This window comes from Arachis hypogaea, chromosome 17, assembly GCF_003086295.3.
Source record: "Arachis hypogaea cultivar Tifrunner chromosome 17, arahy.Tifrunner.gnm2.J5K5, whole genome shotgun sequence".
NCBI lineage: Eukaryota > Viridiplantae > Streptophyta > Magnoliopsida > Fabales > Fabaceae > Arachis > Arachis hypogaea.
In genome coordinates this window covers 2,290,939-2,315,742 of record NC_092052.1, presented here as the reverse complement: position 1 = coordinate 2,315,742, position 24,804 = coordinate 2,290,939, and the positions used below count along the sequence as shown (strand labels likewise).

At 32.7% G+C, this 24,804-nt stretch overlaps 3 protein-coding genes across 6 annotated transcripts; 1 reads left to right on the top strand and 2 right to left on the bottom strand.

The window, feature by feature from the left end:
• Window positions 1-523: 523 nt before the first annotated feature.
• LOC112765362 (kinesin-like protein KIN-12F) lies at window positions 524-6,641 on the bottom strand. The gene is made up of 16 exons (XM_025811264.3): window positions 6,226-6,641; window positions 5,942-6,079; window positions 5,674-5,757; window positions 5,430-5,555; window positions 5,280-5,339; window positions 5,118-5,171; window positions 4,916-5,008; window positions 4,736-4,831; window positions 4,109-4,257; window positions 3,854-4,003; window positions 3,634-3,763; window positions 2,575-3,543; window positions 2,390-2,488; window positions 2,196-2,309; window positions 1,319-2,104; window positions 524-984 (listed from the first exon to the last, which is right to left on the bottom strand). The coding sequence occupies exons 1-16, from the start codon at window positions 6,526-6,528 to the stop codon at window positions 739-741; spliced, it is 3,597 nt and encodes a 1,198-aa protein (XP_025667049.1). The 5' UTR covers window positions 6,529-6,641; the 3' UTR covers window positions 524-738.
• Window positions 6,642-16,198: 9,557 nt separating this feature from the next.
• On the top strand, window positions 16,199-18,699 carry LOC112764113 (uncharacterized). Of its 3 annotated transcripts, none has more exons than XM_025809644.3 (2): window positions 16,199-16,521; window positions 17,395-18,699. In XM_025809644.3, exon 2 carries the CDS (start codon window positions 17,397-17,399, stop codon window positions 18,552-18,554), a length of 1,158 nt encoding a protein of 385 aa, XP_025665429.1. In that variant the 5' UTR covers window positions 16,199-16,521; window positions 17,395-17,396; the 3' UTR covers window positions 18,555-18,699. The 3 variants fall into 3 exon arrangements, with proteins under 3 accessions (XP_025665429.1, XP_025665430.1, XP_025665431.1); XM_025809645.3 differs by having other exon boundaries at window positions 16,211-16,521; window positions 17,377-18,699; XM_025809646.3 differs by having other exon boundaries at window positions 16,242-16,521; window positions 17,374-18,699.
• A 1,625-nt stretch (window positions 18,700-20,324) lies between these two features.
• LOC112764634 (heterogeneous nuclear ribonucleoprotein 1-like) lies at window positions 20,325-24,342 on the bottom strand. Of its 2 annotated transcripts, none has more exons than XM_025810333.3 (4): window positions 23,723-24,342; window positions 23,189-23,415; window positions 21,702-22,905; window positions 20,325-20,967 (listed from the first exon to the last, which is right to left on the bottom strand). In XM_025810333.3, the coding sequence occupies exons 2-4, from the start codon at window positions 23,408-23,410 to the stop codon at window positions 20,954-20,956; spliced, it is 1,440 nt and encodes a 479-aa protein (XP_025666118.1). In that variant the 5' UTR covers window positions 23,411-23,415; window positions 23,723-24,342; the 3' UTR covers window positions 20,325-20,953. The 2 variants fall into 2 exon arrangements, with proteins under 2 accessions (XP_025666118.1, XP_025666119.1); XM_025810334.3 differs by having other exon boundaries at window positions 23,189-23,410.
• Between the last annotated feature and the right edge of the window lie 462 nt (window positions 24,343-24,804).

The window sequence follows — 24,804 nt, the reverse complement described above, 5'->3', positions numbered from 1 at the left end:
AAATATATTTTTTTTTCTTAAAATTTGCTAAAATTTTTACAAGTAATTTTAAGTTTTATTTTGTTTTAATTTTATTCTAAAAAATTTTTATTTGTATGAAGTATATTCCTATGGCTAAGTTTTCAAAAAATCTAGAATCAATTCAATAATAATTTCACAAAAAAGAATATTCAGTTTCAACTTTCAACACAAACAAATGAGACATAATTGTTACACATTATTATTGGATTGGTCCTAAATTTCTTGAAAATTTAGCTATCAGGAATATTGTTGATGCAAATCGAAAATTTTTGAGACAAAATTGAAACAAAATAAAATTTAGAAGTATTTTTAAAATTTTTGACAAATTTTTGACAAATTTTTGTGACAAAAAGTATATTTTATCCTAAAATAAATGATGTAAAAAACTTGAGTGCCTGAAAAGAAATGATTGGGCGTTATAAACAAAAACTACTAAAGTTTGTACAAGCTATTTTGATGCATTTCTATGAAAAGGAAATTAATTCATTTAATAATTCTTCCATCCTTGAATGAAGTATTGGATTTATATGGTATGTGAATCTCACATATCATTCAATAAAACGAACACAAATGTCATAGATTAAAATTTAGTAGTGTCAATAAGAATCATAGATTAATACAAAGAATACAAAGAATTGAATTGAAATAAATGATTCAGTTGCTTTGATCCGAGCAGGATCTGAGTCAGCTATGAAGAAATTTATCAAATTGAAAGAACTAATAATGATGCTCTTGATAGATTGCTCCAAATTCTGTTCTCCATTCTTGATCATCATCTGCATTGTTATTGTTATGCTGCACATCAGAGTCCTCTCTGTACAGGGGTTTGAGTGCAGATTCTGGTAATTTGCTATCTGCAAGGTACTGCTTCATGGTAATCATCTCCATCTTGTGCTTTCTTTTCAGCTTCTCCATCTGTTTCTTTAGTTTCTCATTGTCATGTTGCAGTTTCGCAAAATTCTCCTGCATTAACAAATTATGAAGAATCAACAACCATTTCTTGGAAATCACAATTTATATTCTTAAATTACTTGTCCAAAATGGAAATCATCATATGAAACGATTCCAAAAGTCCTATGCTATGTTGTGTTCATATCCTTAAATTACTTATCCTATGCTATGTTGTGTTCATATTCTCCTGCATTATTAACAACATATGAAGAATGAAGAATCAACAACCATTTCTCATAAATCATAATTTATATATTCATATTCTTAAATTACTAGTCCAAAATGTAAATCATCATATGAATGATTCCACAAGTCCTATGCTATGTAGTGTTCATATTATTCTTACCTCGGCAATAGAGGCTGCATGCTCGGCTTCTCTGAGTCTAACAAGTAGTTCTCCAGCTGCATGAACAGCTTCTGCAGTGTCTCGAAGTTGAATCTTGAGGCTCATATTCTCCTTTTTCAAGAATTTAGCTTCCCTTTCTCGCTCCACCCTCAATGCAGAAAGTTCAGCTGCAAGAGACTTGGCGAAGCGAGCATGACCCTTCTTTCCAGCCTTTGCTGCAGCCTTCTTCACCTCCGCTATGCCTTCCATTATAGCATTGTGCTTTGCAACCAAATCATTATATTTCTCTTGTAGCTCAACATAATGTTCTAGCATTCTAGCATGTCCAAGAACTGATCTTTTTAGCACATCATCCAATTCTTCAGTACACTTCTTCTCTAACCTCAGTTCCAACTCCGCTCTCTCTGCTCGCTGCCGGTTCTTCTCTAGATCAACTCTTAGCTCATCAGTAAGACAAATCCATTCACTTTCCATTTCGGTCCATCTTTCTCTTTCCTTCTCCAGCTCTTCACCACCACTACCTTGAGAAAATATAACACTTTTTCGCAGTTGAATAGATCTCAATGAAGATCTCAGTTTGTCGGTGGACCTTTTAACTGCTATGTCACTACCTAATTGCAGCTTGCTTCTTAAGCTGTGGATTTCCCTTAGAAGTTCTTCTTTCTCATTAGCATCAAAAGAGCTGTCTCTTTGAGTTAATTCTTCCTGGACTTGAACTTCTTTGATTTCACATTTTTCCTCCAAAATTTCGGGTAAATTGATGTCTGGGGAAGTGCTCCTTGGAAGCTACAAACAAGATGAACAAATGTAAATAAAAAAGGTTCTTGAAATGGATTTATCCAACTTTATATTGTAAACTACAAGACTACTGGTATACCTCGTCTTCACCACCGAGCGAGTTATAGTCTTCTCCCTTTCCTGTCTCCTTGATGCTATCTTGACCATTCACAATGATAGAGTTCAATCCTTTTTCTCCTCTCAAGTTCTCAACCTGAAAATATTCCAATTATCAGTGATGTAAACTCAAAACGACATAAATAATTATTCGGTAAGGGTCAATTATCCAGATACCAATTGATTTAGTTCCTCAATCCTAGCTGCTTGCTCCTTGCAAACATTCTCTAGCTCCTTCTCCCTCATGGTGGCTTTTGCCGTTGCATTTTCCAGATCCTTGAAGAAAGGAAATAAAGATAAGTGAGCTCAAAAGACTACTACTAATTGAAGAACATTCTGAAAGTATTAAAGTCCAGACATACTTTTTGAACTTTGTCTGCTTCAACTTTGTCAATCTGTGCTTCCTTGGACTCTACATCGGATATTTTTCTACGGCAAGATTCACAAAGCAAATTTGTGGACCCTTCATCAATAGAAAACCTCTTACTCTTATCAATTTCTTGACAAGGGGTTAAACACTCAAAAGAGAATGAAGCTGAAGATTTGTTTAGTGCGGAATTTCGCTGGTGAGAGTCAATTATCTGTAGTCCCCTCTGAAGGCTTGCCGCCAAGGACTCCGTTGGGCCTGGTAAAACCTTGCTTGAACGTAGTGAGGATCGGATATGCTCATCCTCTTTAAATGATTGTCTTAACACATCACTACTGGATCTCAAATTCTCCTCTGCTACCTTGTTCCAACTACCAAGACAACTTGATGAAAACGCCACACTCTTCCTATGAGTATTCCTTATTTTTGGGGACTCAGACAACTGTGGTTCTGTGAGTATTGGAGATCGATTGCTTGAACTAACAGAAATGCTATCTCTGAATGAAGATCTAATTGACCTTGATGTGTTAGTTGAGCACATGTCATCTACCGAGGCATACAAGGTATCAACCGAAGCCACAACACTGTCCTCCTTACAAAGCTTACTCAATCCTTCTCCAGAACATACTTCATCTTTTTCATGTTCGTCGCCACTGATCATATCAGTATCATAATTTTCCTCACCAGAATAATACTGGACACAATCTTCACTGACAGATATATCTTTAGGATTCGCTTCACATGAACTATAAAATTCATCAATCTGGCAGCGTAATTGCCTTACATCCTCCTCATCCACGGTTACCTCCTCCTTGGGTTCATTATCAATGTGAGATAGGAGAAGAGAACGGTTTAAACTGATTCTCAACTGGTTAAGGCTTTCCCTCACATTATGTCCTTGGAAATATCCATTTTTACTCCCTACTGAGCTATCAATGTCAATCTTTGCTCTAATGAGTTCTTCCTGCACCAAAAGAAAACACATAATTCTCAGATATACAGTTTAATTCTCCAAGAACTATATCTAGTAACAAGTCTTGGACATGAATTATACCTTCAACTGCCGGATTTGATCACTCAAGTCATTAACATCATCCTCCTTTATTTCATTGATAACTGGCTGATTTATTATGGACCTTACTCGCTGTCCAAATCTGAGTGTTCGCAGTGTCTCAGCATAATTCCTACAAGTATCATGAGAGAAATATGATTGCCGTCGTTTACATTTGTTAGGTCGTCAGATAAATAAAACGCTCTTCAGTCCAGGTACATACTTGTTATCAGGAGAGATTGAACAGATAACTGAGAGTTTGGCATTTCCACCAAGAGACTCTTGTAGTAAGCGCGTTAAACAGGAATTCCTGCTTGGAATTTCTTTGGCTTTTCCGGAGCATGTTCCTTTAGTTAGAGCATCTACTACATGCCTACACCAGTGAAATATTGAACATTGTTTCTTTAATAAGCTAACAGAAATATAATTCAGACAAAATCTAGTGATAGGATGATAGTAGCATGGCATAGCATCTTACCCAAGCTGAGATAAGGACTTTTTTACATTTTTGCTTTCCGTTAAACATTTTTTGCCTGCATCATTGAGTTTATTCCTGTCCAATCCAGCAAGATCAATAAGGCTAATTCTACTAGTTTTTGAACTACTGAAACCATTCGATGATACTCCCTGCAAAGCAAGTTGATGAAACTTGTTGAAATTATGAGCAGATGAATAATATGAAATTGACATTGATTTGATGTGATACACAAGAATACTCTATTCCGAAACTTAAATAGGACAATATTGTGGAGGTTTCTTCTAAATTCTAATAGATCATCTATCACAATTTATGATAATATATGATGAAACTAAGACATTATGATTTCACATATAATGTTACAAAAATCATATGCAAAAATTATCTAACAAATAAATAAATAAGAGGAGTGGCTGGGGGCCAGCAACTTTTGTGATTTGTAGCCATCAAATAGGCATCAATAATGATTTTAATGGTGTGAGATTAGTGTGAGATTTCATCCAATGGCTCACTTTTTCTTGCTGGTTACATGCTAGCCAGAATTTGGAAAAGTTGCTGTCCCCCTAGACTTTTCCAATAAATAATATGCAATGTCTCTCATGTTAAGTTGAATTTTGATGGCAATACCTTGCACCAAGACTCAATGACAAAAGTGAAAATTATGTGTGATCTAGAGCTCTTAGAATTTAAGCTTGTCGCTCCAACTTTTCTGCTTGAGAGGCCCTGCAACAAACGAAGATCAAATCAGCTCAGATGATAAAAGTATAAATCTCAACAATATTTGCTTCAAAGCTTTTTAGTCCCTACCTTAATCAAAAGTTGTGTCACTTCATCATAGCTAGTGACATATTCCTCCGTCAGATTCTCTATATACAATGGATTCTTGGAATCATCCTTCATCTGCAATAATTTGAACCAAGCCACAATAAGAATAGAGAGTTAAGTAAAAAAGCGAGTAAAGTAATTTTTTTTTATGAAAATTGTACCAAAAAGGATGGTATATGCTTACCACAAGGTTTTGCTGGGCTGGATCAAGTAAATCCCCAATTTGTTCATTATATATCTATTAAAAAAAAATCAAAGTAAGCCAAAAAAAATAGAACAAGCCACACTATCATACCATCAAGCAACGACAGCCATTGACACACTAGGAAGTTTTATAAAGAACTACCTCGAGAAAACAACATCGACATTGATAGTTGAATTGTTTCCCCTCCGACATATGCTGCTCCTAATATGGTAATTCAAGCATACAACAGTCAAAACTACAAAAACATAAAATTAAAGTTCTAGCATTATCTTTTCGAGGAGTAGTATATACCTTTTCAAGCTCAGAAAACAGCATTTGGAAGATCCGAGGAACAATTCCCTTGTGACTTTGGGCTGAAGGCTCCTCAAACATGGCACTAGGAGGACCCCACATTGTATACGTCTTTCCACTTCCAGACTGGTAAAAAAAGTTAAAAAACCAGAAAACATGAACAAAACTCAATACTCCGTCAAAGGTAAACTACATTGTCCACTATAAAAGGTTAAAACATAATTCATCAAACATCAATTAATACCTGGCCATAAGACAAAATGGAAGTGTTGTAACCAGCTAAGGCATTTCTAACCAATGGAACACCCACTGACTGAAAAATATCTTCCTGTATACACAGCAGCTTATAGATTAATCACACTTATCCTCTATAATGAGCATGAAGCAACATTTTCTTTCATTTATTTAAGCAGCGTGCAAGTACCCTTAATTTAATTATTATTAGTGATAATTTATTGAAAGATTAAGAGTATAATCACAATATAGAACAGCTAAAAGGTGAAGTGCTTTACCTGGTTGGAGTTTGGATCAAAAACTGAATCGTATATAAACTTCCTATCTCCAACACACAAAGTATCAGAAGAAAGCTTCTTAATCGTCTTATCTCCAAGCCTTCCAATATCATTGGTAGGTCTGATTCGCACTACAACCTGCTCCAAAAACAACACTATAACTAAAATGGGGCAAAAATAGAAAGAGGAAATTTTTCTACATATTCATCTACTGAATTACATACTACAGATTCAATTTTAAGAAATCAAACTAAAAATTTTATTTAAAAACTAATTGAACTTGCCTTCACTGATGGGTCAGGTTCAAGTGAGCTCTTAGATTCTGTGGCATCTTTGTGTTGAGAAATTGGGGATTTTGAATGCGCATGTTTGGTGATGGAGGGAAATGAGTGGTTGTGATCGTTGATTTGGATGTTGGGATCAGTAGGGGGAGTGTTTTCGGCATCTGAACTGGGAAATTTAGGGTTTCTAAGGGTTTTGTTGAGTTTGGAAGAGAATGATGTGGGAAGAAGGTTTTTGAAGGAAGAAGAGGAAATGGTGCCGAAGTAAGGAGCCTCGGCGGTTCCAGCGTTTCTGGTTTGCTTCATGATGATGGGTTTTGGCTGAGGAAGCAAAAGGATTGAGAATCAAACAATGGTGTTGCGAGAGAGAGAGAGAGAGAGAGAGAGAGTTCTGCATTCAAATGTTGAAGGAAGTGTGTTTTTGAGTTCAGTTCATTCAGATGACCGTTGGAAAAAGAACAAGCTAAGGAAATTACTGAACTATCCTATACTATTTTATTTTATTTTTAAAAAATACTTTATATATAATTAAAAATTAATCATTAAATTAATATGATGTATTTGTATATATTTGTATATAAAAATTATAGAAAAATCTTTTTATATCTTTTTACTAAATAATCAATCACTAATATAATCAAACTCAAATTTATTTACAATTATATATATATATATATATATATTATTTTTTAAATAAAAATTAAATAAATATCTAATCAAAACCCTGTCTATTTTCACAAATAACCACATAGTTGTTAAATAAAAATTAAACGATAAAATGATTTTTAACTATTCACTTTTTGAGACCTGTCAATATTTTTCACAAAAAATAACGTTGTTCTTTTATTTTAAAAAATTACCAATATTTCTTGACACTTTTTAATTTAGATATGGAAGAGAGAATGATGTAAGACATATTTATGGAGTATATAATTGTATAAGTGTTTTACACAGCTGTAGTGTTAGAAGTTAAAATTGAACCGTCTGATTTGTAAGAGATATAAAAATCAGACCATTCGATTTTTTAGGACCCAATTTGTGTATATTCCACCATTTTAAAAAATACCCAAAATTACAATGTTAAGATATATCGCATATTTCATTTTCATATCTAACCTGACAAGTGAATTTTTTTTTTGTTAAAAAACAAAAAAATTTTCGTAAAAGTCAATAAGAGCTGTTTGGCTATTTTTTTTTTTTTTAACCAAAGATAGGAGACTCGAACTCGCGACCTCTTAATTGAGTATGGGGAGTCTATGTCATTTGAGCTATAACTCATTGGCTAAAATTTGGAAAGATAGGAAACTCGAATCCACAACCTCTTAATTAAATATGGGAAGTCTATGTCATTTGAGCTATTACTCATTGCGCTGTTTGGCTACTTACTCCATAAAATTCTAGCACATATATATACTAGCTACGTTTTTAATTTTGAGTGAAGCTCTTTTAAAATTAAGTTTTAATTTAGTAAGTAGCCTATTACATAAATAAAAACATTTGGATATACTATTTCTTCATACATTTTATATTTTATATTTTATTGCTATTTAAAAGCTATACATGATTGAACGATAATATATAAAAATTTCTGAAATTTCATCACTACCATTATCACTATCATATATAGTTCCTTTACTCAGTAAATTCAAATAAGTAGCCGTTGACACTTTTGAGACAACCATAGCCATCAATTCTCTTGGATCACTAAGTTGACCCCACATATGCAATGTTTTTATTATAAGTGATGATGATTAATTGATTATACTAATTAATATCAGGGAGATGTTTTTTGGTGAATGTTAAGGTATCTAAAAATTTGGTGTTTAAGTGTCAAAAAGATAAAATAGTTAATATTTATTTTAAGAGTTTAAAAATTAATAAATTTTAAATATTTAGACATCAAGGAATAAGAACTATAAAATTGGTTATGTTCTTTTAATTTTAGATAATTTTTTAATGTTTTTTTTGGGCCCATATGGTCATATTATTATCATAAGATCGGATTGAGTGATAAATTTTGAGCTTATAAAAAGAATATGAAATTGGAATTAGTTCAAAAATTTTACTCTTAATTATGGTTGTCTTTCAAAAAGAAAAACATGAATAGATAAAATAGTTAATATGTATTTTCATAGACCCATCAAACTATAGAAAGATAATACAAATAAAATTAAAAATAAAGAAATATACACTAAAAATTAAATAAATTAAATTATATATATATATATATATATATATATATATATATAAAAATATAGCTGATGACTAATTTTTAGTGTCAGTATAATATTTTTTATATTATATTATTTCCGATTTTTAATTTCATATATTATCTAAAGATAATTATCAAAATGAATTAAGGAGTCTAATTCTGGTGCTAAGCACCAATTCCAGGCTCAAACACAAACACCTTAAATTATTACTTTATTTTATCCTTTAAAATCTTAATTAGTTTTTTTTTTTTTGTTAGAAACAAGAGATTAAACTAGAAAAAAGATTTGTGTATTATTGAGTGTGTTGAAAAGTACAATGTACAAAGAGTATATATAGGTGCCAGAAGAATCAAAGTAATAAAAGTATAGAATTCTACAATTAATATACATATATGCTATATAAATATAAACGATGCTAACTGATCTAAAATGATTCTAGTGATTCTCAAACATCCCCCCGCAAACTCAAGTGGGAGCTAAGGATATCATCTTGAGTTTGGATAACATAGTCCGAAAACGAGTCAGGTGGTGAGCTTTCGTGAAGATATCAACAGTCTGATCCAGTGTTCTAACAGCAATGAGACGAACAGCATCAATACGAATACGTTTTCGAACAAAGTGACAATCAATCTCAATGTGTTTGGTGCATTCATAAAAAACATCATTATGGGCAATTTGAATAGCACTGCGGTTGTCACAAAAACATCAATAGGTGACGATTGAGGAGCACCCAAATCTTCAAGAAGCCAACAAATCGAGATAACCTCAGCAGTGGTGTCAGCGAGGGCACGGTACTCAACTTCTGTGCTTGATCGAGCAGTGAACGTTTGCTTCTTAGCACACCAAGAAATGAGAGCGTCGCCAAGAAACAGACAGTAACCAGTAGTAGAACGACGATCAGTGGGATCACCAGCCCAATCAGCATCAGAGTATGCCTGAAGGGACAAAGAGGACTGGACAGAAAAATAAAGACCATGAAATAGAGTACCTTTGATGTAGCGAAGAATGCAAAGAACTGCCGCATAGTGAGTAGTACGAGGAGCTGACAAGAACTGGCTAAGTACATGAACTGAATAGGCGATGTCTGGGCGGGTGACAGTTAAGTAGACGAGTCCTCCAACTAGCTGTCGATAGAGAGTAGGATTATCCAAAATAGTGACATCTATAGGAGTAAATCGAACATTAGGCTCAAGAGGAGTAGACTCAGTGCGACTATCTGTAATTCTGGCTCGAGTAAGAAGATCTGAAACATGTTTAGCTTGAGAGAGATAGATGCCATCATCGGTGGATATGACTTCTAGACCAAGAAAATAGCTGAGAGAACCAAGATCTTTCATCTCAAAAGTACGTTGAAGGGACGCCTTGAGATCAGAGATACCATCAGCATCATCTCCAGTAATGATCATGTCATCAACATACAGAAGTAGAAGAACAACTCCATGTTCACTTTTACGAATAAAGAGAGCATGCTCATGAGGACTGCAAGTGAAACCAAGACTGCATATGATAGTGCTGAACTTGTTAAACCATTCACGAGGAGCTTGCTTAATCACATAAAGTGCCTTGCGAAGGAGACAAACTTTGCCAAAAGGACAAGGATAACCCGGAGGGGGTTTCATATAGACCTTCTGTTTCAAATCTCCATTAAGAAATGCATTCTTCACATCCATCTGACTGAGAGACCATTTTTTGACCGCAGCAATGGCAAGAAGAGCTCGAACAGATGTGAGACGAACAACAGGAGCAAAAGTCTCTTGCGTATAACCCTGAGCAACCAATCGTGCCTTATAACGGTCAATAGAACCATCAGAGCGAGTCTTGATCTTGTATGCCTATCTGCTTTCTACAACTTCCTGATTAGAAGGAGAATCAACTAAGTCCCAAGTGTGTACTTTTTCAAGTGCCTGTATTTCTTCCTGCATTGCTTGTTGCCAATTTGGATTTGTGGAGGTTTCTCTAAATGACTTAGGTTCATGTTGATGAAAAATAGTAGAAAAGCCATGATAATAAAAAAGATGAGGAGGTGGATTTCTCACCCTGGAACAGCGAATGGAAGGAGGAGGCATGACAGTAGGAGTAGGAGCGTCGTCCGGTCCGGAATTATCGGGAGATTGAGAAGGCGAAAAAATAGGAGGCTGTGGAGGGTGACCTGTAGAATCATCATTAGGAAAAAGATCAACATTGGGGTTAGTGAAAAAAGGTGACTGAGTAGGAGAAATAGACTTAAAGGAGGAGAACCGAGAAAACATGTGATGCTCACAGAAGACAACATAACGAGATATACGAATACGTTTAGAGAGAGAATCCCAACAACGATAACCCTTGTGTTCAGTGCCATAACCAAGGAAACAACACATACGAGCCCGAAGTTCAAGTTTACTATATTCATGAGGTTGAAGAAGAACAAAACAGATACAACCGAAAACTCGAAGAGAACTATAATCTGGGGAGGTACGATAAAGACGCTCAAAGGGAGTAACATTACCAAGAATAGAAGAAGGGAGTTTATTCATAACATGAACAGCAGTAAGAACAGCTTCACCCCAAGTACGCTTAGGACACGAAGAAGAAAGAAGCATTGCACGAACAGAGTCAAGAATGTGACGGTATTTGCATTCAACTCAGCCATTTTGTTGAGACGTACTAGGGCAAGAAAATTCAGATAAGGTACCCTGTTCTGCAAGAAAGGTTAAGAGTTTGGAATCATGGTATTCCATAGCATTATCACAGTGAAAAACCTTAATAACCTTGGAAAACGGAGTTTTAATCATAGTGGCAAAGTTCATATAAATCTGAGGTAATTCATGGCGATTGGTCATCAAATAAACCCGAGTAAAGCGTGAATAATCATCAATGAAAACAACAAAGTATCGAGCTCATCTCATAGAAGCGGTGGGAGTGGAACCCCAAACATCAGAGTGAATGAGATCAAAAGGAGAATAATCAAGAGATGAATTATTGCGAGGGTGACGGCGGTGACGAACCAAAGCGTAAGGAAGGAGCCGAAAATGGAGAACAAAGTATTGCCGGTGAAACAAGATAAAGGAGCTAGAAACCAATTGTTTCTGAAAAAAAAAAAAAAAAAAACCTAAACTCCTGATACTATGTTAGAAACAAGAGACTAAACTAGAGAAATGATTTATATATTATTGAGTGTGTTGAAAAATACAATGTACAAGAAGTATATATAGGTATAAGAAGAATCAAAGTAATAAAAATATAGAATTCTACAATTAATATATAGATATACTATATAAATATAAATGATACTAACTGATCTAAAATAATTCTAATGATTCTTTAACACTACTCATACAAAACAAAATTCCAAATTCCAAATTATAATAACAATGCAACTAGCTTTTCATAATCTTATCTCTAATTGCTCTCAAAATCACATATTCCCACATCACCAATATATTGAGCAAGCATATTTCTTGTCTTTGTCACAACTCATAATATTCTAAAAAGTCTACCATGGTACCCACATGTCTTTCTCAATTCTCAATTATTCAACTCAAGAAGCTTAAAATCTATTTAATTATATTACTCTTTTATAGTCTTTATTGGTCTAGTTTTCATTGTGGTGGTGTCTAATCTAATAATCTCTTAAGACCTTCATACGCAAATTACGGCATTTATATATCAAGTGTGTCAAAAGATCAATACGGTCTATAATAAGAACAAAAGTATAAAAATGACCTATTGAATTGTATTCGAATACATGCACTATATGCTCAAGAACGTCTCATCATCCATATCCTTAATATATGAGGAGTTATCTATTTTGTTTTATGCATAATGTTTTAATTTTTTTTATTTATTTTTTTAAGTTATTTTTTTTCTTACAATTATTTGTGAATATTTAAAAATTTTTTTCTATTTTTGTTGTCTTGACTTTTGGACATTGTATTTAATTTTTTATTGAATAAAATATTACTATTATTTTTGAAAAAAAAATCGTTAAATTATAATTATTTATGAGACAAAGATTATTTGTTATAAAATTTCATAAAAGAAATCATACTTAAGAGCGTAAATAATGTAAACTAACATTTTTTTAATTATATATTTGGGTAAAGTATATTTTTTGTCCCTGAAGTTTGATAAAAATTTTAAAATACTTTTTAGTTTTATTTTGTTTTAATTTTGTCCCAAAAATTTTTGATTTGCATCAAATATACTCCTGACGGCTAATTTTTCAAAAAATTTAAGACCAATTCAACAACAATTTTATAAGAACAACTCTCAACACAAACAAATCAAGCATAATTTTCTTGCATTATTGTTAGATTCATCTTAAATTTTTTAAAAATTTAGCCGTCGTAGGTATATTTGATGCAAATCGAAATCTTTTGGGACAAAATTAAAATAAAATAAAATTTAGGAGTATTTTTAAAATTTTTACCAAATTTTAAAGACAAAAAATATATTTTATTTTCTATATTTTAAGCATATATATTCTGTTGATTTTAAAATCTATATAAAAGTTGTATTGATTAATATTATAGCAAGTCTTTTCAAGTCATATGTCATAGGTCACATGCGAGAAAAGGAAATTAAGCTAATGAATTAGAAGTCTACACGCTAATTAATTGGAAGAGGAGTGTTAAGGGTCAGTAACTTTTGTGATTTGTAGCTATTAAGTAATTATTAATAATATTTTTAATGGTGTGAGATTTTATCTAATGGTATGAGATTACTTATTTTTATTTTGTTGATTATATGCTGACCAAAATTTAATAAAATTGTTGTCCTTCTAGACTTTTCCTAATTAGAATTAAGTTGTGCATATTGTTCATTAATTGGATGTGTAATTTAAGTAATTTGATACATTTCAAAGGTACAATTAAGTGATGTTGAATAGTAGTAAAGTTGACACCCTTTGTCTATCTCATATATATAGTTTTTTTTTTCCCTCATCATTCTTTTTTGTTCTTTTGATATATATGATAGTATCGAATCATTTTTGGCTGATGAATGAAGAATAAAAATGAAGACGCCACAATAATCTTTTATTTTATAACTTTGTTGCAAATAGTTGCACAATGCTTTCGAGAAGCATATGGCATGGGACCCTATAACGAAGAAAAATTGGGGCAAAATTCTAGAACCAATAAAGTGCAAAAGTTGTAGTGATATGTGCGAGAACGGAAATATTTGATTAGAAAAGAACATTAGTAAAAAAATATTAAAATTTATTGTTATTAATTTTATTTAATACATCTTATAATAAATAAATATTAAATAAGATAAATTTAAATTATTTAGACTGATTATGTTTTATCTTTCTAATATTATCCGTGTGAAAATAAATTATAAAATCTCTAATTTAATTACATGGTCATTAGTAAAATAATTTCTTACATGTAAAAAATTTTGTAATATTATCCAACTGAATTCATACATTTAATTATTTTTTTAAGTAATTAATTTAAAAATAATTATTTTTTGTGAATATATGAAATCATGGGAATATTATTTTTAATATAGAAGTGGTGATGGTGTTTTATTTGAATATTGGCATTTGAAACGTATTAAAGTATTGTGGAAACATTCAACACGTTTCCCTACGTGTTTCAACACGCCTCCACGTGTTAGTTGGGATGTTGCCACGTGTCTAACATACCTCTTCATGTGTTGACTTTTTACTTCCAAAATTCACTCATCTATAATTACATCAAATAATCTCATTTATAACAAAAATACTAATATTTTTTATCATTGGTTATTTATATAACTCTTTATATTTACAATACATGAAAATTAAATTACAATATTTTAGATATTTGTTCGGTAGGTCGGGTACCGGACGGACCGGGTGAATATCCCGATCCAAAAAGGGGAAGTCATATGGTCGTACGTCTCCGGATTGGAGTAGGCGAGATCCTGAGCTCTTCAGATGTGAAAAGGAGGGGTGTCACTTGCAAAAATACTCTGACGTTCTAGTCAGTCAAGTGTGCAAGCGAAAAAGAGGTGGTTGGTATATGACGGCCGGCCCGTAGAGCCGTAACAATATTGAAAAGGAATAACTATAAATATCTAGCTAATTTCTTAAAAATGTTGGATATTCAAGATATTTGGTAAAGGGATAACATTAAGGATATATAGGAGAGTTACATGTGATAACATCCTTAAGTATTGCATAATTATCCAATTTCAACAGTTTGTGTTGTGCTACAAAGATAATATTAAATAATTTCCAAAATTTTTGAAATACAAATAAAACAAAAAAAATAAATATTTTATTGTGATTTATCTAAAATAACAACAATAATATTTCAAGTTGAAATAAAAAGAAAATAGAAAAGGACAGAGATTGCACTCAGCATTCACCAAAAGTCTCAAGTGGGGACAAGTGTGAGCAGTGAATATAACTATAAAATGCAAAATGTCAAGAAAAGTGTACAAAAAGAACACAGAAAAAAAGTCATATGAAATGGCAATTGCTAATGGATCATATGGCCCACATAAACCTACTCTCATTGGTTTGTGTTGCCCTTCCATCCATCAAATATCATATTAACAAAAAATTATAAATATCACACTTTTCTAATTTATGATCCTTTAAATTTTAATCCTTTATTATTATATGTATTAGTAAGTTATTAATTCTCACTCGTTCGTTTAAACAAGTGTCGAGGGTTCGAATCCTATCTCTTATATGCAGCAATTCATTGATCAGTGACAAACTCTTAAATAGAGTTCCAATTTGCGACGGATTAGTCCTTATTTTGTCGGATTTGGATCCTCTAAATTTTGAATTTCATTTTAGAGAGTAAAGTTTGATCTTTCACCATTTATTTCATAGGTGAGACTAAGAGAAAATATGAGAGAACAACCATTAATTCTTATCTTATCGAACTAAAAAATACCATGAACAAACTAGTATATATATATATGATAATTTTAAAAGACTAATAATGCCAAAAAAAAGTTTTAAGTAATGAATTAAAAAATTAATTATTTTTGTTAATATAATAATATATAATTAATTATTTATATTATTTGTTTATACTAACAATATGTTAAAATTAAATTATATACTATATTCTTATTTATAGAAATATATTTTTATAAGCTTTCTTAATTTTAAAGTTACGATTTACATGATATTTTAAAGTGAAATTATAATTTTATAAATTAAATTAACTTTTATTATATTATAATATATTTAATTTTAATTATTGTAAAAAATATTCCATATAACTCTTTTAAACTATATTATTTACAAAATTTTTATTATATAATTATAATATTTTTATATTTATTATTTTATACAAAAGAAATCAATAAAAACAAAAAATATAATACCGTGTTGGATGGCCATCGTAATAATACATAGATACATATTTAATATTACAAAAATTCAAATGCAATTAATTTAAAATAATTTAAATGACATAATTTTCACATACTCAATTAAGAGATTGCGGATTCGAATCTCTTATATTTGGTAAAAAAAAAATTAATATAAAATTAATTATTAAAAATTATTAAATAATAATTTAATCAAATCTATAAAATTATTTAAAGATTTTTTCCAATTCACTTTCTCTATATAAAATTAACGGTGCACTTCAGTTTTTGAAAAATTTTTAAGTGTACCGTCATACTGGTATATCAGTGATTTTTAACCGTTAGATATAATTAAAAACAACGGTTAAAAATCACTGATATACCGGTATCACGATACACTTGAAAATCTTCCTAAGTTTTTACCGCTCAATATGTGTAAAAGCGTATAAATATACTGTACGGATGAAATTGAAGACATTAATTGAACACACTTTGAGTCACAAGCTCCAGACAACTCCACTCAAAGATTTTGAGATTTTTGAGTCAGTGTTTCTCAGCAGCCATAGATTTTATCCATCTTCTTCTTCTTCTTCTTCTTTCTCTTTCCTTTCCCTTGATACAACACAACCAAACCAAACCACTCTCACAAGAAGCTTTCTTTTTTTTTGTTACTTCTTCTAACCACTCTAACTCCAACTACACCAACACCAACTCCTCGGATTCACGAACTGGGTTGTAGCTTTCTAACTCAAACACTTTGACTTTTCAAGCTAAGTTTCTAAAGCAGGTAACACCACAACTACAAAATCAGTTTTTTATTTTTCCTTTTTTATCAAAATCAGTTTTTTATTTTTGTTCTTTGTTTTTTTCTGGAGTAGTACTTTCTTTTTCCTTCCTCCCAGGGTGTTGTGTTTTGAGGAATTTCAAGGAGAATAATTTATGTTCCTTATTATTGTGTTTGGATTCTATGGTGACACTAACCCTGGACACTGTGCCAATTTTATTTATTTATTTATTTTTTTGCTTACCCCGTTTCTCTTACCTTGGATTCTGGTGACACTGTTATCTGTGTAGAGCAACAGAATATTATGCATAAAAGTTTGTAGCTTTATTGGAATACTGTCAAATCTGGCACTACCCCATGATTGTTCCTTTTTCTTTTTTTTGAAATGTTTTGGTGGGTATGTATATTTGAGTGTTTCTTCAAATTCTCAATTTTGGGGTTCTGATACTTGTGAATTCATACTTGTTTTACTCCCAATTGAGTAGTGTCTTTCTGCTGATCTTAGCTGCAAAGGCTTAAAGGCTCCACTTGGGTTATGTGGAGGAATTTAAGTTGAAGTTTCTTAGTACTACTCTTTTCACATTTGGGGGGTTGAGTGTTGGTTTTGCCTTTCTTTCCTTCTTCCTTTCTTCATGTTTATGCAAATTAGTCACCTCATATTTGTGTTTAAATACATTTGCTTTAATATGTATTTTGTATTTCAATATGTATTCTATACGGGTGGCTGATTTGGTAGCTGATTTTTAGTGTATACGTAACATGATTGATAAATTTTAGGGTAGTGCCTAAAATTTAGTACTAATACCAATTTCTAGTCATAGTTAGTTACTTTGATTCTCTCTAAAGAAATACTAGTAGTTTTTGTGGTTTTTCTAGGCATGGAGTCCCCACAATCTGTTGTGTCACCATTGAAGAAATCTGTGTTGGTTGATAATGAGAAGCAAAAACATGATGTTTCCTTGTCCAAGGACATTGAAGTCAATGGAACAAAGGATGATTTCATGGGTGTTGTTGATGTTTACATCCATGAGGCCAGGGACATTCATAACATCTGCATATACCACAAGCAAGATGTTTATGCCAAAATTTGTTTGACAAGTGATCCTGATAACTCTGTCTCAACCAAGATCATCAATGGTGGAGGAAACAACCCTGTGTTCAATGAGAATCTAAGTCTAAGTGTTAGGACTGTTGATTCGGCTGTGAAATGTGAGATTTGGATGCTGAGCCGGGTCAGGAACTATCTAGAAGACCAGTTGCTTGGTTTTGCTTTGGTGCCTCTTTCTGAAGTTCTGGTGAATAAGGATTGCAAGCTTGAGAAAGAGTTCTCGCTTTCTTCCACCGATCTTTTCCATTCTCCGGCCGGCTTTGTTCAGCTTTCACTTGCCTACTCCGGTGCTTCCCCTGATGTTATGGCAATATCCTCAATGCCTTTGAAATTGGCTGCAAATGAGATTGACAAGGACTCAGAACCGTGCAGCGAGTCGTTGGTGGAAGATTTAGACAAGATTGAGTTCCCTGATCCGAAAATAGCCAAGGAAGATTGCTTGATGGTTTCGGAATACATAAGCATTCAATGTTCTGAGGATGCTGAAAACCATAGCAGTGTTGAATCAATGCAACCTCCACCTCCTCCTAAGGTTGATTCTCCACCAAGCAGTGTATCAACAAATGGAATCTCGTCTCCTTCGGTGGCTGCAAGCTCAGAATCCTCTGCTGCTAAGGAAGAGAAGAAAACTATGGATGTCAAAAATGGTGATAGTGATTCCTCGAGTAGGGAAGCATTCGCGAAACCTCTTGTGAGTTTGAAAATTGAGCCAGAGCCAGAGCCAAGCATGGTGCAGCAGGACATAGTAGACATGTATATGAAAAGTATGCAGCAATTCACCGAGTCGTTGGCGAAAATGAAGCTTCCTAATATGGACAGTGAGAAGGGAGTAGGTAGCTCAGGTAACTCCGGCAGCTCCGAGCAGAAGCTTCAGGCGTCAAGGAGTGGTAATTCGCGCGTGTTCTATGGTAGTAGAGCTTTCTTCTGAGGTTAGATAACTTGGAAATGGAGACTGATATAAGTAGTTAAGAACAGAAATAATGTACAATCCCAGTGTGGGAACCATAACCTTTGTACTTATCAGAAACAAGCTTGCTCCTATCTTATATAACTTGTGTTTCTTTTGTTGTGAATGTGAATAATTGTGCAATCAAATTTCATCTAACAATGTGTTCATGTTGTGTATAACATGAATCTAAATTTTCAAGACCTGTTCTATGTAACACCTTGCTTTATATAAGAGCTTTTTTCTGAGTCTTGGAGTGTCAACATTACACAAATCATGGACCTCTAGTCTTTAACAATTATATTAGGTTGATTTTTAAGTATATATAAATGGTATAACAAGCGATTTGAATTGATGTGAAATTTTTAGAAATGATATATAAGATACAAACTTTTAACCAATCTCGAGTAAAAAATTGAGTTCAATTTTAATGCACCGAGTGTAAAATGCTTTACACTAGGGGTGTTATCGGTTCGGTTCCTACAGACACACAACCATTCGATTTGCTGCTTTTACAACAATTGAATCGAACCAAACCGAACCAACAGCGGTTTGGTTCGGTCGGTTTTTTCGGTTTTTAATTCCTAATGAAAAGAATATGAATCACAATAATTAGAGGTTTAAAATAGTCAATAAACTAAAATAATAAGAGTAAAACATTGAAATAGTTAGGGATTGGAAATTTTTGTTGTTAGGTTAAAGGTTAAAATGGTTAAAACATTGAAATGTATGTATATTTTCGGTTTGGTTTGGTCCGGTTTGATTTCTATCGAGTCAACCGGAAACCGAACCGATCCGATCCGATCGATTTTGTCAGAAAAAAAACAAAAAAAAAACCAATTTTTTCGGTTTTCAAATCAGTTGTTGTAATTTTCGGTTTGATTTTGCGGTAATTTTCGGTCCGATTCGGTAACTTACACCTCTACTTTACACAGTCATACAATTAACCCATTCGTTTGGACAACTATTCACACAGTTAAGGTAAAAAGTTGCTCATGTGACATTATATAATTGGATGCATGTGTAAAATTGTTTTACATTGACAGTGCATCAAAATTAAATTTTAAAAAATTATTCTATAGTGTAATATTTACTTAAAGTTACACTAGTATTATTTGATTCTAACTCATATTCTGTCCATCACCGGAATATTCCCTGTGGAACATTATGAATAAGGAAAGCATGCATGATTCATTCAATACATTTATTTCAATTTTCAAGTTACTTTGATTTTTCTATATATGGGGTTCGGTGCCATCAATATGTTAGTGTCTCTTTCACTATTATGGCATAGTTAGAAGAGGAAACCCATATTTTCAATACCTTGTGTGATAAATAATACAACCTCTTTTGAAAAAAACATGTTAGGTTTTCAATTCCTATTTTAGTATAACATCCTTCTAACTTTATTTAAACCTTAATTGAACAACTCAAAATTAGATAGAACTAATTGGTGCTTCCATCATCAAAACATGCATATATAAAGAAACAAAAAATATTCACTCATTTTTTTCACCTTTTGCCAAACACACCTAATAGGGTGATTACTTGCATTCCAAGTATCAAAAGATATAAGACACATATCCAACTCAAATTCTTGTCATGCTTTGCTTTCCAACTTCCAAGGATGTCTTACACATGCTAACAAAACCTCTAACATAATTGAGGCATGTGCATGCTACACATAATTGTTTTCATTAACATGCTCAATACTTCAATACACAATTATGCATAGAAGATTGATATTATGACTTAATAAATCAAGTATAAAGTTTTGTAACATTTAAGTCTAACAAAGAATAATAGAACTGTTCAAGCACATAATTATTTGATGGGGGATCCTAGATGGATACCCCTCTAAATGTTTCAAACTTGATCAATCAAGCTCAACCTCACTTACAATTTGATCAAATGTCCCACAAAGTAAAAAGATGGTGACAAGAACAAACAGATTGGCCAAGGCGTTACAGCGGCAAAACGAAGAAAATATAAAAATAATTAAGAAAAAAAATAAAGAAATTCATACACTATCATTAAACATGCTAATGATGAAGCAACCTTTCTGTGGATGCAACTATTACACTATTTGGAACCAATCTTCCCTGAGTATATATCCCGCAATCTGATTTTACACCTCAAAATCAAATTCCAAGAAAGGAACCGAAACCTTTTAACACAAAATCATCCCTTGTAAACTGATTTCTCTTAAAATGTATAATTCAAAATAAAAGAACACCGTTAGCTATATATGATTGATTAACTTCCCTTATCTGCTGATATTTCCCTTAAGTGACGACGGAGACGTATGAATTCACAAATACCTCATTACCAGTTTCCTTTGATCTACTGTTACCAATGACATATCCAAATTAACATATCTCCTAAGCAGCAATTCCTGAATCAAGTTGAGAAATTATAAAGAACATGAGTAACATAACAAGTATTAATTCAGATGCGGTCGAAAATATATAGTCTACACTGAAATGTACCCTATGAAATTCAAGGTACCTATGTGTATTGTTGTTGTATTAAAATTCATGACTAAATCATTGTCTATTGAGCATTTGTTCTTCTTCATAAGATTAGAAAAGAAATTAAGTAGCAAGGTTTTCACATTAATTCATTAAGCATGAAGGTATATATATAACAAATTCAGTTTGCAAATCTCAATGCATTATTCATTTAGAAAATAATCAAACACATTTAAACATAGAAAGACCGATCTACGTCTATATCTTTACTTTCAAGTCAATTTAACTTCACATGAAACATTCAAATACCTGAAAATGAAAGTAATCAAGAAAGCTAGGCACTACATGAGGCTAATATTATATTAGATTTCAATAACAATTTCCGGCAAAGCCATCACAATTCAAGAAAAAGAACGATGATTTCCGTATATACAAAGTCTGGTACCTAGAGTGTTCGGAATATGACTAAAGGAAAACATGAACAATGCTATCTTTATCTATCATAAACTAGAAGATGATTTCTTTTCAAAGCTTCAGAATAATTCATGTACCGAATTATAAATATTTAAAAGCACATAATTTGCAAGTAACCAACCAAAAATCTACAAAGTATGATCTCATTTTCTTTTGGAGATAAAAATGTAGCTAAAGATCTTACCTCTATTAGATTGTCTACTTGTTACATTGTAATTCCCAATAAAACCCTCAGAGCTCTTCACTGGATCATCCGAAACAATGCCGCCAAGACCATAACCAAATGCACCAGAACCATCTACCTCAGAAGCAGCGGACCGCCAAGTAGAGTCATTGTAAGCAGAACCACTGCGGTATAACTCCCCATAGGGTCCATCATAAACACTGTTTGGTGCAGCAAATGTAGAGGACTGGGTCGCATTTGTGCCGGTGTTCCTTCCATACCCTCCTCCTCCTCCTAATCCTATGCTACTATCTCCACCGGCATAAACATTGCTCCAAGTAGCATAGCCGGAAGCAGCCCCCCCACCCTGCGTTGGAACTGATGGACCCCAATTGGTACCACTATTTCCAATTGAAACACCGAAAGCCCCACTTCCTGATCCCAAGTAAGCACCAGGGCTGACGGGGTTATTAGTCGTAGTATTCAGGCCACCATTTCCCCAGACATTCCTAGAAGCTGAGTTCGTAAGAGTGTCGCTTCTTGCATTGCCCCCACTAAAGCCAATAGGAGTAGTGTACCTGCTTGAATTGCCACTATAGAAAGGACTAAATATTCGACCGTACCCTATATTTCCCCCATAATTGGAAGTTCCTCCATAGTTTGGACTCAATGCTGATTCCAAATTCACTCCCATTCCATAACCACTAGATCCAAATGGGGTAAAACTGCTTCTACCACTAGAAAGTGGACTAAATCTACCATCCATCCTTACGCCATAGCCTCCTATCGGATTAATATTAAAACCCTGAGCATAACTGTTTAGGTAGCTACTTGTCCTATTCAAACCATAGTTATATCCTATCAATGGGCTCCGATTGGGTCCAGGAGAAAGATCTTTCGGAACTGCCCTCTTGACCTCAACCAACTTCCCATTGAGTTCATGAAATGTTTTATAAAGAACTCTGTCCACAGCTTCTTCCGAATCATAAGTGATGAAGCCAAATCCTCTTGGCCTCTGAGTATTGTGATCATACATCACTACAACATCAGTAATTGTACCGAACTGATCAAAATACTTCTTGAAATCACTTTCCGTGATCGTTGATGGTAAACCTCCAACGAAGATTTTCTTCGTGCGACCAGGACTAGGAGATCCCTGCATGCTAGCAGACTGCCTATTTATAGCTTGCTGATCATCTCTGGGAACAGCCTTCTTTGCTTCAACCTGAAAATCAAGAACCGAAATTTGATCAAAATATTGAAGTCATCTTCAATTTCCTTGCTTAAAAGCTTAGAAAAGATCAACCTCGATACAATGCACATACTTTAATCTAAGTTGCTAAGCATCATCCCAATGTTGCCAGAAAACAAACATAATTTTTAACATCATCATAGGAGGAAATTACAAAAAATGAGGAACACAATGATCTCTAATATTAACACAATTTCAGCAAAGATATGAATTGGCACAATGCAATGTAGCATCTAACAACGAAACAAACTCTCACCGTGCGGCCATCGATTACATGTTTATCCATAATTACTCTTTCTGCAACAGCAAGATCAGCAAAGACAATAAAGCCGAATCCACGAGCACGACCCGTTGTCCGATCCCTCATGATCACAGCTTCTATCACCTCACCAAATTTCCCAAAATATTCCTTGAGGCGTTCCTCATCAGTGTCCCATGAAATCCCCCCAATGAAGAGCTTTCCAAGATCCGATTCCATCTGTTCTGTTAACAAAATCATTCCAAGTTATGCATTGCAATCAATTACCAAATCAAATTCAACACATTTCAACATAATTCAGTCCAAAATTCTCATTCCAAATCAAAAAAGCAAAAACATCAAAACAAAAATTTCATCTTTTTCAATACACATAAGATGAATTACACAGTAATGATCCATAATTCAACACCGGAACCAATCTAAATGCAAATTATATTGAATTATGGAGAATTTGAGCTCAATCTGAATAAAAATTCAATCTTTAGAAATCAGAAATGCAGGTAAGTATGAATCTGTGAAGAAGGGTCGCACCTTATCTCAAAATTCAGACAGAACCCAGTTGGTGCTTCGATCAGATACGAAGTTTGGGGGGTTTTGTCAAATTCGATCTAAGAGCATCGGATCTTTGAAGCACCCAATCAATAAGAAACGGGAACCAGAATATATCAATCAACCAAAAACAACAACCAAAAAGAAAAAATCAATTTTTTTTTTCTTCTAGTTGTTGGTTTCTGAGATCAGAGATAGAGATTCAAACAAGGATGAAGAGATCAAAGGAAAAAGGGGAAAAAGAAATAGAAGGAACCATAAATGGAAGGTGATGGATGAAAAAAAAAACCAAAAGAATAAAAAAATGAAAACTTTTAATTAGCAATTATTAATGATATTGAGAGAGAGAAAGAAAAATAAAATAAAATAAAATAAATGAGAGGTTATGTGAAAATTTGAATGGGAGAAGAAAGTGAGAATGACAATGAAAACAGAGGATGTGGTCTCATCCTCTTCTTCTCTGTTTCTTATTTTCTCTTTGTTTTTTTTTTAAATTATTTATTGAAAAAAAGGAAATTTAAAGAAAATAAAAAAAATTATATATCAATTTAGAGAGAAAGAGAAAGAGGGACACACTGCAAATCTCTGGTGCAAGAATATTTGGAGGGCCAATTTATGACAACACATTATAATGCCTACAAAATATAAAAATAAATTAAATTAAATAGCTTATCTAAATTAAATCCTAAACTAAAATGCAAGTCTTATTTTTTTTCCTTTTTTGGTGGGTTATATTATTTTCTCTTTTAAAATTACTATATCTATTTTTGGTCAATATATATATATATATATATATATATATATATATATATATATATATATATATATATATCGGTGACTATATTATAATATATATTGTGGTTACTAATTATATGTTTATATGATTAATTTTGAACATGGTCAAATAAATGAAATGATCATATGTGTTTGTATATTCAAATTCAAATATTTTAATATATATATATATATATATCCAATATTTGATGTAGAATATAAAAATGTTTTTGTTTTATATATATATATATATATATATATATATTAAGAAAATCTATGTTATGTTACAT

Bases quoted from the DNA above. Each gene is read 5' to 3' on its own strand.
- LOC112765362 (XM_025811264.3), bottom strand. From the start codon at position 6,528: ATGAAGCAAACCAGAAACGCTGGAACCGCCGAGGCTCCTTACTTCGGC. The intron at 5,009-5,117 runs GTAAGCATATAC...AAATTATTGCAG, and splicing joins CAGCCCAGCAAAACCTTGTG to ATGAAGGATGATTCCAAGAA. The intron at 985-1,318 runs GTAAGAATAATA...TTGTTAATGCAG, and splicing joins ATGCAGCCTCTATTGCCGAG to GAGAATTTTGCGAAACTGCA.
- LOC112764634 (XM_025810333.3), bottom strand. From the start codon at position 23,410: ATGGAATCGGATCTTGGAAAGCTCTTCATTGGGGGGATTTCATGGGAC. The intron at 22,906-23,188 runs GTGAGAGTTTGT...CTTGATTTTCAG, and splicing joins ATGTAATCGATGGCCGCACG to GTTGAAGCAAAGAAGGCTGT.
- LOC112764113 (XM_025809644.3), top strand. From the start codon at position 17,397: ATGGAGTCCCCACAATCTGTTGTGTCACCATTGAAGAAATCTGTGTTG.